A 17114-nucleotide genomic window follows, 5' to 3' on the forward strand; every position below is an offset into this window, starting at 1 on the left:
TAGGAAATACATTAGACACACATATATATTTTGTTATCTACCCATCTGTATATGCACTCAAAACCATGAGTTTATACTAATACCAATCGAACACCAATCCCTTCCTCCTTTCTTACCATACCAATCTAACACCAGTCTCTTTCTCCTTCCTTACTGATACTTACTTGTTCAGTCCTAGTACCATACAAAGTAGTTTCAGAATTGCCATCTTATACTCCTGTGAGAAATATCTTTACTAACTAGAGTACAATATTGTATACAGTACAGTAGCTCAGTGATATACAGTCAAAATAACTATTTCCAGAAGTTATACTTATGTTAGTTCTTTTCCTCTTCACACCTTTCAGTATGAGTGTGCAATTATTTTGTAATACAGTTAGGTTCTTTTGTCACTGTAGTATTTCACTTCTTGTTGCCCACACACACAGTAGTTGATACTCATTAGTTTTTGAGTGTGTGAAACATACTGCAGTGCTGAGAGTTAAAGCTTGCAAGAGACTGCAGCCCTGTTCCTGTTTCCACCTTTTTCCATTGTGTTCCAGCCTCCTTCCAGTTTCACTAGTTTTTGCACTATCTATCCTTCCTTCCTATATTTCTGCTGCACAGATGAGAAGATACATGTGTATTTCCTTATATCTTCTTTCTTACAGGAAAGCTAATTACTGGGTATATATATTTTAAAAGACTAGGTTTGAGTTTTTTATTTGTTTTACCAAAAGAATTGCTTCTATGGCTTTTGACAATGCAGTCATTGTTTGTTTGCTTCTATTTGCAAAATAAGTCTCATTCTTTTATCCTTTCCTTATTTTGTAGAATTGATGGGGTTAACAAGTGAACCTTTCCCAGAAGTAAAGCATACAAAAATATAAACTGTTACTTTTTCTTTTTAAACATGCAAGGTATAATCTTCCTACCATTGGTAACACAGGAACAAGGTTCTTTTCCTTGAAGTTTTGTAGTCAGCCAGGGACAATGAAGGGTGCGTTGGCCCTGTGAGGGTTTTTGAGAGGCGTGGGGTTTCCCAGGTGGCTCAGTGGTAAAGAGTCTGCCTGCCAGTGTGGAAGTGCATAAGACGCAGGCTTGGTCCCTGGGTTGGGAAGATCCCCTGGATGAGGAAATGGCAACTCACTCCTGTATTCCTGACTGAAAAAAACCATGGACAGAGAAGCCTGGTGGGCTACAGACCATGGAGTCACCAAGAGTCAGACGTGACTGAGTGCATGTGTACACACACACACACACACACACACTCATTCTCTCTCTTTCTCTCTGGATAGATACTGGGTGGAGAATATTTGATCCACAGAATTAAACTCTGACCAATTAGGACTTTTAAAATAAGTTGCATGCCTGCTAAGTTGCTTCAGTTGTGTCTGACTCTTTGTGACCCCCTGGACTGTTGCTCACCACGCTCCTCTGTCCATGGGGTTCTCCAGGCAAGAATACTGCAGTGGGTTGCAATGCCCTTCCAGATTGAAGGTCTGCTGACCCAGATCAAAGCTTGTATCTCTTAAGTTTCCTTCATTGGCAGGTGGATTCTTTACCACTAGTGCATATTGGGCTATGGATAAATAAGTAATTGCAAAAATAGTCTTATAAATTCTTACTGTTCAGTAGAAAGATTTTCAACAGTGTTGATAAATATAAATATTAGATTTAGTAGTCTTTGGACTTGTGTTATACTGGTTTAATTTTTAGAAATGGATAGTTCAAGGTTGTTTTAATATAATTATAGTTTATATTTTAACCTCAGTATAGAGACAGGAAAGTGAGGCACATCGTCACATTTTACATATACAGAAGTTGAAGCCTCGGTAAGTAGCTTGGTGGAAAGTTCTATTTTCACTTTAGCACAATTTTTTGACCATGGTGCTAGTTCGTGAAAATGACTGGTATACTCTTTGTGGACCAACAATATTTTGTTTATTTTAAGCGAAACTATGCTGGTTATCATTGAGATGGAGAGCATTTTAACCTGGGAATGAAAGTTGAATTCTCTTTATCCAGGTAGCCTTTTCTTTCCATTTTGATAACGTTTGTCAGAAAGTAATAACAAACCAGAACAAAACTGTTAATTTTTCTAGACAAAGAAAAATGGTATTTCAAGCAAATGATGGTATGGCATTACTTAAATGACTAAAGAAAAGATACATACACATATGTCTTACATTACACATCTAGAGGTTTATTGTGTGTTTTTAAGTTGTGTGCCTTTTGATTTTTTTACCGTTTTACTTTCTCTACTTTTTAGTAAAAGAAATTTAGTGGACATGAGTTCTTATACCCCAGAAAAACCTACCCCCAATAAGCCTTAATTTAATCTAGTTTTTCTTTAAGGGCTCTTTGTGACACTTAATTGTTCTGGCCAAGAGGATAGAGCAATGAATCAAACAGATGCCTGTTTTTATAGGAATAACAAAATGGAATCTAACTGCTGTGTTAATCATTTCATGCCATACATCTGACCCTTTCAATCAGGGGAAAAAATCACTTTAGTAACCCTCCTTGCTACCTTTAACTCTAAGATAGCCCCAAAAGGTAGTCTCCTGGGGCTCTACTTTAGAAAAAAGTGGGGTTTAGAGAAGTACTCTGTATACCACTCAGGTTTTCTACTCTCCCTGGCATCAGATGCATGTACCCTCAGAGTGTGTCTGAACATCACATGAAGCTTGAAAGAAACTCTGTAACAGCTCCTATTTACACTTTCCCATTGGATGACAAGTACCTGATTCATGCTTTAGTGTCCTGAAAATACTAATGATGTAAACCACTGCAATAGTAACTAACAGTCAAGCTTATGTTAGTGTGTGGATTTAATATTTGTGACGTGTTCGTTAATAATCCTCTACTCTGTCTTTGAAGCCTTTCAGACTGCAAGATAAGGGGTGTTCCCTTTTTCTTAAGGCAATGTGAATGCATTTAAGAAGCACCAAATAAAATTACATGTGACCGTGAGTTGTATTTTTCTAGATGAAACACTATTAGAGGATTGGGGTTAATATTTTAAGCTCTTTGAATTTGAGAGTGGATGATGAACCTAGTTGCCCCAGTGCCCTGCTTTTGGACTTGAGGGTGATTACACGTAGAATATCCCAGGGTTTCTAAGCAGATCCCTTCGAAATATTCAGCGCTTACTTACATGGTTGAAACTGAAATCCAAGCACATTTCTTCTCTGACTTTCTTGCTCTTAATTGCTGTGTGCTTCTGTATCACTAACATTTCTGTGTTAAATAATGTTTTGCCTGTTGACTTCTGTTTTAATTTGGGGACTGAATTACCCCCAGTAAAGTTCAGGTTTCTCTAAGAAAAACAATAAAATGCACATTGAAGATTAATGGCCTTTAAATTTACTATACATCTGTAGTCATGAAAAAAAATAGGTTAATTAGCTAAGGAAGTTAAACTTGTTTTGAAATGAGATTTTGTTAAAAAATGGCAACATTTTGTCTTGACAGGTGTCTTGATTGGTGGTTAGTTCTCCATAATCCCTAGAAAGTAAATCTTAATCAAATGGAAAGTCAACCTGTTACTTAAACGTGGGACTTTGTGAAAACATGTAGATGTATAAACCAGATCTCTTGTAATTTAATGCTAAAAGCTATTGTGTTAAGTGAATATAAAGTTGACTGATTCTTCAGATCAGTACCAGAAAGTTCACATTCACAGCATTTTCACATTGGCAGGCAACTTTTTTCATCTAACGCAGAACTTCTGAAATCTAGGAAAGCTGTAACATGGCTGGAGTTACACATTGCTAGTTAACACCGGCCTGAATTTTTAAATTGTTTGTTCTTTGTCGTACCATAATGTTAATGTTTGTTTGGGCCTTTTGAGGTGTTCACTGAATAGTAAATCCTCACTAGCATTCAGGAGGATATTTGGGTTTATCTCTCTCTCTCTCTCTAAAAAATATTATCTAAATATAAAGAAAACTTCAGTGTTCGTCTTATTCTGCCTTTGTAACAACTATTTTTACCTTGTTGTTTTCTGTGTATGTACATTTTTAGTCACCAAAATTCTATTAAAAATATTTTGGATTTAACCCTTATGATTATTTTCAATATTCTTATTTTGTATACCACATTTTGTAACTATGCCTCAGATGTTGAGTATTTAGGTTATTGATCCATATCATTGCAGTGACTGCCTTTATGTATAAGATTTGGGGGGACATTTTGTTATGTCTTTAAGATAGACTTTAAGAGGGAGTAAAATACTTTGTCAGAAGACACAAACATCTTTGCAACTCATTGTTGTTCAGTTGCTAAGTCATGTCTGACTTTTTTCGACCTCATGGACTGCAGCAGGCCAGGTCTCCCTATCCTTCACTGTCTCCTGTTGTTTGCTCAAACTCATGTCCATTGAGTTGGTGATGCCATTCAACCATCTTATCCTCTGTCGCCTCCTTTTCCTCCTGCTCTCCATCTTTCCCAACATCTGGGTCTTTTCCAGTGAATCAGCTCTTCACATCAGGTGGCCAAAGTACAACTCTTACACATACTTTCCAAGAGGAAATCAGCGTGACTTTCAAAGCAATGAGTATGTGAGCCATGATTTTGGTGTCGTTGACTAATATAATTAATTGTTCAAGGTACAACAGTAAATGTATAGGGAATCAACAGGGAAGACAGAACACTTTCTCCCAGTGTTTACTCATTGTGGTTTACTCATGTGTCTTGTCTGTATTCCTTGATCTAGATTTTTGGATAATTTGTATTAAATTTTAAAAATTAGCTTCCCAATCTCTTGTTCTTTCTTGAGATTGCTCTCAGGTCTTCAGATCCTTTGGTATTTTCTCCTGGTGGGTATAAACATCAAAAAAGAAATTCAACAATACTGATAAATAGAATTTCAGCATCAAAATATTGGCTTTGCTACATCCTGATAGCAGTTACAGGAAAGGGAACATCAAAACACCCCAAAGTCAGTTTGAATGTAGGGAGGAGACAGACCACAGCCATTTTCTGATACGCCTCGGGTAACTGGACTGTGGCTTTATTGCCAATACCTCAGATGCTTCGTGTGATTGACATCTCATGGCTGCCCCTTCCCCTTTTAACCTGTGGTGTGTGTTCAGTCACTCAGTTGTGTCCAACTCTTTGTGACTCCATGGACTCTAGCCCGACAGGCTCCTCTGTCTGTGGAATTTTCCAGGCAAGAATACTGGAGCAGGTTGTTGTTTCCTACTCCAGGGGATCTTCCTGACCCGGGGATAGAATCCTGGGTCTCCTGCGTTGGTAGCCAAGATTCTTGACCAGTTGTGCTACTTGGGTAGCCCCCTTTTAGCCTAGTAAATATCATTTGTTTTGAAATAGCAAAATTCGAAATTTTCCAGTTTTTCCCCTAACTCCCTATTTTCATTTTATATTTAAAATTCTAAGCGTATACAATTGACTCTTGAACAACACTGGATTTAATCCACATGTAATGTATAGTCGGCCCACTCAATCCATGGTTCCTCCACATCACCAAAATTCAACCAGCTACAGAGTGTGTACTGTGTAGTAATAGAATATTTACTGTTTAAAAATAGCCACGTATAAGTGGACCCATGCAGTTCAGATTCAAAAATTGTTTGAAAGTCAGTTGAATTTGATTTGTGTAATCCAGACAGTAGTTCCTACCTGGTAGCATTAGATAGTTATTAGTTACTCGTTGACATTTTATTAATTACTTATTTTATTATATATATATATATTTAGTATAGTTTTCTAGAAACAAGCTTCCAACATACTCTGAGGTTAAGCAGGTATTAACTACATTTAAATATACTCTTCATTGTCTTGCTACTGAACTTACCCTTCTTTTAGGTTGAAAACTTGAAGACTCTTGTTACTATGTAATTGTTTTGCTTGTTACTATGTAATTGTTTTGCATTAGTCCATTTCCTTCTCAGTGGGCACTTTACTACTTTTAGTCTGTTAAATATTTTAATTCCTCACCTCTCCTCTCCAAAGCAAAAACTAGTTTCTCTAAAAAATTTTTTTTTCCTCAGTCATATGAGGGTTTTTTTTTTTTTTTTAAGGCCAGAAAACTCATTTATTTGGAATTTGTTGAGACTTCAACCAGGAGTCACAAATCCAAGAAATACTGAAATTGTGTTCCACAAATGAGTTGTTTCTCAAACTGCTCATGAGAAATTTTAGGTGTTTCATTTAAATGACAGAGAAGGCGATGGCACCCCACTCTGGTACTCTTGCCTGGAGAATCCCAGGGACAGGGGAGCCTGGTGGGCTTCTGTCTGTGGGGTCGCACAGAGTCGGACATGACTGAAGCAACTTAGCAGCAGCAGCAGCATTTAAATGAAATGGTGCTGATTTTCAGGCTAATGCTGTTGGTTAAATGTTGATGATATATTTTTGTTTTTCTTCTATTAAGATTGAATCTGTTTCTCAGCCACTGGAAAACCATGGTGCCTCTGGTCATCCTTCAGAGTCACTGTCTGCTAAATCGTGTGGAGCATTGAGACCTGTCAATGGAGTTATTAACACGTAAGTTTATCTCTTCTGCATACTTCCATATGCTCATCAGGCTTGTAAAAGATGAGTTTGAGGCTTAGTTATCCCTAGCCAGGACTAATGCTGCTTTAAAGAAGCAGAAACCTTACCACTTCATAGTATTGTGCATGCCTCCTACTGTAGCAAGTGTATTTTAAGTAGCATGCTAATGTACTTTCCTGTTACTTTGGCCAAAAATTGTCCCAGCTTGGAGAAAAATTGAAAGTCCTAAAGTTATTGTGAATTGTTGTGATTAGCTCTGTCTTTGTAGAATTCCCCAGAAGTAAAATCCTCTACTCTAGAACAGATTAGATTCCTAAAGGCTGTAAATTTGTATTTTTGAAAGAAAAGGAATCCTTCTGCAAGTGAACAGTGAGTACACATCCCTAATAGGCAAGATTGACCAGTAGAACTGGTTCTCAGGCAGCTTAATAACATTTGCAAAAGTTCACCATTTTCTTACCAGTTATAATTTTCTAGACTTTTAAAATTTTATGTTTTTGTTGTTGAAGAAAGCTGAAATCACTTAGAACCTCCTGAGTTCACTTACTGACCTTTGCATTTTTCAGACATGATACAGTAACATCCACCAAGAGCCTTACAAATAAGCACAGACACTGCATCCCAATTTAGATTAGCAGACATCAGCATCAAGAGGTGATCTCTGTGCTCTAGAACACTTGTTTGTGTCTGTAAACATTTGCAAGTAGAGGTGGTTGAACCAATATTAGAGGCTTTGTTTCTTTCCATCTTCTGTAAAGTAAATATTCTTCCTTCCCCTTGTGTAGTCTTCAGCCTGTCTTGGCAGACCACATTCCAGGTGACAACTCTGATGCTGAGGAACAGTTGCATAAAAAGCAACGACTGAATCTAGTTGCTTCATCAACTGATGGCACCTGTGTGGCAGCCCGAACCCGTCCTGTGCTGAGCTGTAAGAAACGGAGGCTTGTTCGACCCAGCAGCATTGTGCCTCTTTCCAAGAAGGTCAGTACCAGTGAGACCTGGTCCTTGTTAAAGTGAGCCAGATGCTCAGATAGAGGTAGTAGTCCTTGCCAGCTTTGGCTCATATAACCAGTGTTTTCCGCACTTGGCTAACTAACAAGGCTTCCTGCAGAGCTTTAAGGGATACTAGGTTCCTGAGCTCTGTTTCCTAGAGATTCTGGTTCGGTTTGCTCTGGAGTTGGGCCTAGGAATCGTTTTCAAAAAGCTAGAAAGCTCCTAGGTGACTCCTCAGCCAGGTTTGGAAACAATTGGCTTGAAATTTTTAATAGAAATGGGACAGAGGAGGTTGTAAGTTCTGCCATCAATTACATGGAGGAGAGCGGTATGTCTTCTTACTGTTTTCACTGAAAATGGCAATGTGGAATGCTTTACCTTTAAATAAGAATCTCCATTAAAATCTCTTAAGTTGATGATACTAAACGAATGTTTGTCTTCACAGACAAAATGGAAATTATTTTACATCTACAGGAAACTTTGGATTGCCGACTCTTCAAATAGCAGGGTTGGATTTATTCTAAAACCAGTGAAATAGTACTCCAGTTTAAAAAAAAAAAAGAGTGATTAAGAGCATTAACTTTGAAGAGGACAAATTTTGGTTTGAATTGTGGCACTGCCACTTAGTAGTTTTTGTTTGGAGCATGTTACTACCCCACTCCACCCCAGAATGCTTTGGAGATCTCATAGGGTTGTGTGAAGATTAAATGAAATGTATGTAATTTGCCTTCAGGGTATCTGGCTGATGAGTTTTACTAGTACATGGTGTCTGATGGTGTTAACACTTTTATTTTTATTAATGCATTTATTCAACAACAACAATTTTTGAGCTCCTCCAATAAGCTGTTAAGAGAGCTCCGTGCACTGGGGGTACAACACTAAAAATAAGCCAGACAAAAATTCTTATCCTTGTGAAATAATCTAAAGGGTAGAAAGAGAAAATAATACATGAACATCTATTGTTTTATTTTGTTTCTACCCACTATTTCACTAGGGTAAGAATTTCTGTAAATAAAACAATAGATGAAGTATATGGCATGTTCTGTAGTGTTAAATTTGGCTTCCCTTGTGGCTCAGCTGGTAAAGAATCTGCCTGCAATGCGGGAGAGGGTTCAGTCCCTGGGTTGGGAAGATCCCCTGGAGAAGGGAAAGGCTACCCACTTCAGTATTCTGGCCTGGAGATTTCCATGGACTGTATATATAGTCCATGGGGTTGCAAAGAGTTGGACACGACTGAGGGACTTTCACTTTCAATAGTGTTAAGTGCTGAGGAGAAAAATGCAGCAGAGGAAGAAAATAGAGAATGCTGGGAAACCTAGTTGGAATTCAGCCTTGAGGCACATTTTTTCATTCTAAGCCTTGGAGATGTGAAAGATAAGAGACTGGGAAGGAATGACTAGTGAAGTATTGATAGAAGGAAAACAAAGAGTGTGTGGTACGCAGAAGGCAAGTGAAGAAAATGTTGCAGAAAGGAAGGCATGATCATCTGTGTTAGATGCTGCAGACAAATCAAATTAGATGAAGACTGAGACTTGACCATTCAATTTTGTGGGGCCAAGGTTGCCTGAGACCTTTGTATAGAAGAGTGAAATTCTGATTGGATTAGGTTCTGGAGAGAATGGGAGGGAAGGAATTGAGCAAATCATCGGAGATACCAGTTTCAGAGAATGTTTCTGTAAAGGAAAATAGAGAAATAGCCTGTTTGACTGAGGGGGATGTTTCTTAAGATAACGCTATTGCAGTATATTTGTCAATGGGAAAACTGAGGACAAGGAAGAGGCGTGTAATTGGTGCAGTGATTACTATTTGGACAGCAGATTTTCAGTGCTTGACTTGTTTTGTTATAGTATGCATTTGGACTGCATGTCTTTGCTGTGATCTTTTTAAAAGGAAAGTATTATTAGTGAAAATTACCTATCAGACTGAAGTGTTTCTCTCCCCTCTTCCTCAGACTGTCTGCATTACCAGAAAAAAATTTGATGGGTTTCTCATATTAACATTTGAGTCAACTTTTTATTAATAGTTGTATAAATCTAAATTATTTTCTCAAAGGCTAAAGAATTGATTTTGGAAAAGCAAAGAAAACAGTATATTACTGTTAAGTATAAGAAAGTAGTTTTGGCCATGCCCTCGATGCTTTTAACAAAAACAAACAAAACCTACCAACACTGCCTCATGGAGAAATAGTGTTCTTTCTCTGAAGTTATAGGACGGCCTCCTGGACTCTTGTATCTGTGAAGTAGCAAGGCTTCTTGTTGCTACTGACAGTAGTTTTCTTCCTGTTCATGCCTAAAAACTGGTGTACTTTTGAAGGTACATATATGTATTTAAAATAAGGGGGAAACATACAATGCATACTAAAGACCCTTTGGTTCCAGTGCCAGTGTCTAAAACAGAATCTTCCTGACATATGCAGAAATAAGCTACATGGGAAATAAGACAAAGAAGTAATTTTTGTTTGGGAAATAAACCATCTGCTGATTTTAGCAGTTATGCTGGAGTTCTGCCCTAGTTGGAGACAAAGGCCATTCTCTCTGTCTTAGTTACTCCCTGTGCCTCCAGTGGATCCTTGATTAGTGATACTGAGCAAGTATATTGCCCTCTCTCATTTTGAGGTGATGGATTTGCCAAGCAAATTAATTCAGCAGTTTTGGGTCCCGTCTGTTCCAGGACACTGCGTTTCCTTGATGAACAAAAGTCATTGCCCTTACGGAGCTTACTTTCTAGTGGTAGAGTGATCAGAAATCACCCAGTGCTTCGAACAGTAGCCTCTAAACTTGTATGGGATTATAAAGCACATACAAAATTTTGGAAGGCTGAGATAAAAGAAGTAGAAGTTCTAATATTTTATTTACCAACTGTCCTCAAGCCAAAGAATTTTTTTTAATACTTTGAACTGATATTCTGTGATTAACAGATAATGGTGACTAGAGCCTTACTTTGATAGTGGGCTTCCACCATAACCATTGCACTGGATTTGTAATGGGAAATCCTTCATAGAGAAGTAATGCTGTTACAATGTTAAGGGAACACAGAATTTCTTTATGTATCCAAGTATTTTATCTCTTCATTCAGTTCTTACATGTTATCTATATTCTTGATATTTTGGTCATGTGAAATGAGATCTTTTCTGTTAGTGTTCTTTTATAAATGATGTTGATTTTTAGGTATTTATCTTGAAATTGAACACTTTTCTGAACTCTTCCTACTAGTGTTTTTTGGTTGATCTTAGTTTTCTAGGTTGGCTTTCTGTCATCACACAACATGACACCTTGTTATATACTTCTTACTCCTTTTCCTTGTCTGGATTCACTTTTAGAACCATGTTAAGAAATAATTGGTTGTAGTGAGACATTTCTGGTTTGAATGGCAATACTTTTAGAAGGTCACTATCAATTTTGATGTAGGACAGCTGAAAATGAATTGGGACACTTATAGCATTGTTTGCTGTGCTCTGGAAATGTTTAAAGATTTTAAACGAAGGATCAATTTCTTTAAAATTTGTTAGAACTCAAGGTGAAACTGAGATTGGCATCTATTCTGTAGACGATTATCCATCTCTCAGATGGTTTCAGATTTACTCATACAGATTTTTATTAAGCATTCTTTTTATATCCTTCTGTCTGTAGTTAATATCCACTTCTCAGTCTTCATTATATTTGGGCTTCTCTTGATCAGTCTTGTCAGCAATTTTTCTATTTTATTGGTCATTTCAAAGATCAGCTCTTTGCTGTTAACGCCTTCTTCCTGTGGTCTTGGTTTTTCCCACCCTCTCTGCCTTTATTCAAATGCTTGGTTAATTTATTTTCTGTTCTTTGTTACATAAGAACAAAAGCATTTAACTTTTTGAGTTTTCTTCTGAGTGTAGTTTTGGATAGCATTCCACAGCCTTTGATGTGTGAAGGAAGTGTTTTTTCTGCTATCTGTAAGTTGCCTTTGAGTTTTTTAGTTTTTTTCCCAGGAGTTAAGAATTGAGTTTTTAGATTCTAAATTGTTAGTTTTTCTTTCTAAGCGTTTATTATTAACTATTAATTTTTATAGCATTTTGGTCAAAATGTTTCTATAGTTTCTGCTTATGTTTGTGGTCTGTTGTGTTGATTTTTTAAAAACTGTCTAGTACAGTTTAATAAATTTATATCCTCTTCGTGACTGTTACTCCTGTCTCCAATAGTTTTTTTGTCTTTCATTTTACTTTTCTTAATACTAATGTTTAGTTGTATGAATTTTTCTCATTTAGTTGTATGAATTTTTCACATTAAATTTAAATAAATTTAATGTTTTGTTTTCTATATGATTTTTGAAATAACATACAAGTATACTTATTTAGGATGGTTTTGATTATAACATTTCAACATGTGTTGAATATCTTCATATGCCCCCTTTTTTATGGCTGTACCGGGTCTTAGTTGCAGCATGTGGGGTCTAGTTCCCTGACCAAGGATCCAACCTGGGCCCCCTGCATTGGGAGCTCAGGGTCTCTACCAGCGGACCAGGAGGGAATTTCTTTGTGTGAGTTTTGAATTTGAATTTGTGGTTCTTCAGTGATTTGAACAACAGTTTGTTCTTAGACCATCATTTTTGTCCCTCAAAACTCTTTCTTGTATCTTTTGGTAGGCAGAAGAGAACAATTATTTATTGTGTTTTGTTTTGGCCAGTCTTAGTTTCTTTGCTTTTTATTGGTAACTGATTTTACTCTTATGCTGTCCAATATGATATCCACTGTCCACATGTAACTATTTAAAATTAGAATTAAAAAATTCAGTACGTCACCCACACCAGCCCCATTTCAAGTATTGAGTAGTCATATGACTAATACAGAATATTTTTACCATTGCAGCGCTGCACCAGACTGTGCTTCAGAGTGTTTTTTATGTACCCCTGTTTCCTTCTGTTATTATAGAAAAAATGTGGTGACACTTTGGTTTTTTTATTCTCTTAAGTTTGTAGTTGCCTCTTCTAAGTATACCAGTTATCAATATGTTACTGTTCCCTTTTCTTTTTTGCTAGCTCTTACTACCTGCTCTACAACATTGTTGTGATCATTAAATTAGATTCCTGAAATGACTGGCATATTTTGAACACAAATAATAAGTATTCAGATGTTAGCTAGCTGTTAATTTTTCTCTCACTGTCTTCAGCCCTTTGGTTCTCCCATAGTGCAAAGGAATGACAGTTAAGTTTATATTTGTTGTGTCATCTTGTTGTCCTTTTACTTTACTCTCTTACGTTATAATAGAGGCTGTGTTATCTTATACTCTTTTTTTTTTTTTTTTTTTTTGAGATACCAAAAGTTTCATTAATTGCTTTATTGAACTTGTTTTCCAGAAGTATTCTTTTTCCGAATTTCTCAGATTTGCTTTCTTTTCCGTTCTTCTCCAATGTTCTACTTGTAGTCCCCATGCAAAGGGTTTTGTTTTTGGTTGTTTTTTTCTTTTTCGTCATTAAAAAAATAATTTTATCTATCTAGACTTTGTATTTATCATTAGGAAAAACTTAGAAACTGACTGAATTAGTTTCCTGTCCCAGTTCTGGAGGCTAGAAGTCTGACATTGAAATCAGTGTCAACCCTTGTCTGGCCTCTGAAAGCTCCAGGGAAGAATCCTTTCTTGCCACTTTCTGCAGGCAGCCTTAGCATCCTTTGGCTTGAAGCATCATAGTTCCCATCTCTGCTTCCATCTTCACATGATCACCTTCCCAGTGTGTCTGTGTTCTCATGTAGCCTTATAAGGATGCCTGTCATTGGATTTAAGGCCTGGTTGCTCAACGGCAAAGAAATCTTCCTGCAAGGAAGGAGATGTGGATTCGATCCCTAGGTTGGGAAGATCCTCTGGAAAAGGAAATGGCAACCCACTCCAGTATTCTTGCCTGGGAAATCCTGTGGACAGAGGATCCTGGTGGGCTGCAGTCCTTGGGGTCACAAAGAGTGGGGCATGACTTAGTGACTAAACAGCAGCAAATCCGGTAGTACTTCATATTAAACTGATTCATATGCAGACTCAGTTTACAATTAACGGTCACATTCTGTGGTTCTGAGCAGACATGAATTTGGAGATAGGGTCTGGGAAGGTGTCGCTATTCTTAGTACACTGGCCATTGGTCCTTGTCGTTGCTGCTCATAAGATAGTTGAATCCTTTTCTCATTCTAAATCTACAAGACAGACTGATCGGTGCTGTTCCCAATTTGATTCTTGGATTTCAGCAGTTTTCAAACTTAATGTACCTTTGCTCTGAAATATTAATACTTGAACTTTCTTTTATTCCCCCTGCACTCTTCTGTATTACTAAATTTATTATGTGAAGAACTTAAGTTCCCTTTGTATAGAAAAAATTACAGGTTTACCTGCCTCCTTCCCTGTGTATTTTAATTCTGTGATGTATAAAGACCGGTGTAACAAGCATTGATGTATGCACCATGCTAAATGCTAATATTTTAATTTTTTTTACTTCATGTGTGTTTTTTTTTTAATATTAAAAGAAAGTTATAGATAACCAGTGGTCCTTTTATTCTCTTTTATCTCCTTTATCTTCTTTCTTGCCACTAGAAAGAGGTAACCAAAGAGCACAAAATGCAGTAATGCTGTCATGTTGTACACATTCTGCAAGTTGGTTTTGGTTTTTTGGTGTGTGTTTTTGGTTTGGGGGGGGTGTGTTAATTCAGTATTGTGTTTTCAAGATCTCCATGTTGATATACATAATTTTAGTTCAGCTTTTGTAAAATAGTCCACATTTCCTTAAAAGGCACTGCTTGTGTGGGTGTGTATATTTGTATCCTGTTTCTTGACTTCAGGGTTCTAAATTTAACTCATATCTTTGACTTATTGTGTTCATATCTTCTATATCCTTTGGTCTGCCTTCTGTTGGTTTGTTTGAAATCTGTTCGCTATGTGTATTGTGCCAGTTAAAGTGCAATTTGATTGCCATTATAGCCTGAGCTAACCCTAACACCTCTATCACGTCACATAGTTGTCATTTCTTTCTTGTGGTGAGAATAATTAAGATCTAGTCTCTTAGCACATTTGTTGCTAATAATACAGTGGTATCATCTATAATTCATTGTACTGTGCATTAGATCTCCAGGACTTATCAACTAGTAGTCAGTTTATACCCTTAAACCACCTCTCTTGTTTCCCCATCCTCATTTCTATTTTTTTTTTATTCATATGTGTTCATATAGTTCTAGGATGGCTGGTTTGGTGCATCCTAGTTAATGATTGTTATTTCTTCTTCATGTTAATCATTATGTTGTTTCCCTTTTGATCTCTCTTCATGCTTTAACTTTAAATGGGTTTCTTTGGTAAGTACACTTGCTAGATACATCCTTTTCCATCTCTTTGTTTTCAGTTTTTGTGTCAGTAATTTACTTATCTGTAATTTGTTTTTATTATTTTAGTTATCTTTTCAGTCCCTCCCAAATTAGTCATTAAGTTCATACTTAATTACTTATTTACATTTACCAACACTTTTGCCATTCTTGTTTACTGTTGCTTCTTACATCCCATTCCATTCTTGATGAATACATGTGGTAGCCTTCAAATAGTGGTATGAGCTGTGAAGTCTATATATTAAAAACATACAGAGTTAACGTTTCTGTGTGAAATGTGTATATACGTATGTGTGTATTTGTGAATACACAGTTATATTTTGCCTTTATTCTTGAATGATGACTTAACTACATGTAAACTTTTGTATTCAGCACTTTGAAGATAATTTCATTGCCTTCCAATACTTACTGTTGAAAATTCTGGTGTCAGTTTAATTGTTTCTTTATGGATTATCTGTATCTTCTCTCTGGTAACTAGAATCTTTACACCAGCCCCTTACTTTTGGGTGTTGTGTGTGTGTGTGTGTGTGTTTTGTTTCTATGTTTTGCACTATAAAGGACATATTTAGATGTATGAACTGGTTTTTAGCCACTAGGTCTTGGTTTTTACACCCTCATTCTGAGAGTTCTTATTTGGCTTGAGTTTTGAAATTTTTCTAATCGTTATTTCTTCCAATTTTTCCTTTTCTGTTCTCTCTTTTTAAATATAAATGTCTGTGTATTGTTGTTGATCTTCATTCTCTGTTCCATATTGCTTCATTTCTTTTTATACTTTGCATTTCATATCTGTCTTCCTATGCTTTATTTCATGTCGTCTTCTCTTACTGTTCCTCCTCTTCGTCAGGAGGAACACTAGTTTTTTTACCAGTTGGATTTTTTATTTCAGTGTGTACTTTTTTCCTTAGAATCAGTTACTTTTAGAAACATCCTCTTAAGTACTTTTAGAAACTTTTTTATCCTGTACTTGTCTCATGACTTGTATTCCTCTCATTATCACTATGAAAATTTTTAATATACTTATTAAAAGTTGTTTTCTAATTTTTCTATTTCTAGTTCACTGAAGACTGCTCCTTCCTATTTCTATAGTGACTTCCTTATAACGGTCTGTGTTCTTGTATGATTTACAATATCTTTCATAGCTCGTCTGGGGCCATGGCCAGGGAGGCATGTTTTCTGTAGGAGTCTTGTGATCCCTGGACTGTGAAAGTGTCCTTACATCACAGTTTTTCCATTAGCTTCTGAAGAGACTTCCAGAATTCAGGTGAATTTGGACCTCTTACATGAAGGTAGGTTGGGACTGGGCTTTCACTTTCTTGCAGTTGGCTTTTTCCACCAAAATACGGAGTAGATTTTAAACTTCCTTGCCACTTCTCTGGCTGTTATCCCAAGACCAGCCTTGGCGTTGAATTCTTTTCTGTTTCTTGCATCTCGGAATTTCTTTCTCCTAATCAAGCCTTTGGCAGTGTGATAAAGTCTGTGGAATTTTATCAGAATAATTTTTTTTTAATGCGCAAAATAAAAGACATTAGCTTATAGGGGAAACCAAGTATGTTGAAACAGTTGTTAAATTTTGTGGTATATAAATTTCTTCAGTTCAGTTCAGTAGCTCAGTCGTGTCTGACTCTTTGTGACCCCTGGACTGCAGCATGCCAGGCTTCCCTGTCTGTCACCAACTCCCGGAGCCTACTCAAACTCATGTCCATTTCATCAGTGATGCCATCCAACCATCTCGTCTTCTGTCGTCCACTTCTCCTCTTGCCTTCGATCTTTCCCAGCATTAGGATCTTTTCCAGTGAGTTGGTTCTTCACATCAGGTGGCCAGAACCAAATTATTGGAGTTTCAGCTTCAGCATCAGTCCTTCCAGTAAACATTCAGGGCTGATTTCCTTTAGGATTGACTGGTTGGATCTCCTAAATAACAAGAGTTAGCAGCAGGTGTAGTAACTGTCTTGACTTCAGAGTAGTGATGAGCTCATAGATGGTTTGAGGTATCTGCCACCACTGTAATGTGATGGGTAAATCAATTCAGAGAGCACCTCATGCCATGTCTTCCACTCTGAGATTTGTAAAAGACATTAAAGACTTAAAAGTCTTCTGTTTGAAAGAGTATCTTATTTTGTTTCCCAAACTTACTTGATAATGGTAACCTTGGTAAAGTAATCCTGATTAAGCATGTGCATGATTTACAATGATTCCAAGAGAATCATTTCAGAACATCTGCTTTCTGTTCTGTAATCTCTTTGTAGGTGATATTTGGATACTTGGCAATACTGACATTGAAAATGAAGCCTTTACCGAC

At 36.8% G+C, this 17114-nt stretch overlaps 1 protein-coding gene across 12 annotated transcripts in view; it reads left to right on the forward strand.

The window, feature by feature from the left end:
- KANSL1 (KAT8 regulatory NSL complex subunit 1) overlaps positions 1–17114 on the forward strand; it is a 177732-nt gene that overhangs the window by 135774 nt on the left and 24844 nt on the right. For all 12 annotated transcript variants that reach the window (XM_086357142.1, XM_086357146.1, XM_086357145.1 and 9 more), the window contains 2 exons: positions 6380–6492; positions 7287–7482. In XM_086357142.1, the coding sequence (XP_086213268.1) occupies positions 6380–6492; positions 7287–7482 (309 nt within the window). The remainder of the gene's footprint in view (positions 1–6379; positions 6493–7286; positions 7483–17114) is intronic.

This window comes from Bos grunniens, chromosome 19, assembly GCF_055505025.1.
Source record: "Bos grunniens cultivar Pamir isolate PY7600 chromosome 19, Bosgru_T2T1.0, whole genome shotgun sequence".
Classification (NCBI taxonomy): domain Eukaryota; kingdom Metazoa; phylum Chordata; class Mammalia; order Artiodactyla; family Bovidae; genus Bos; species Bos grunniens.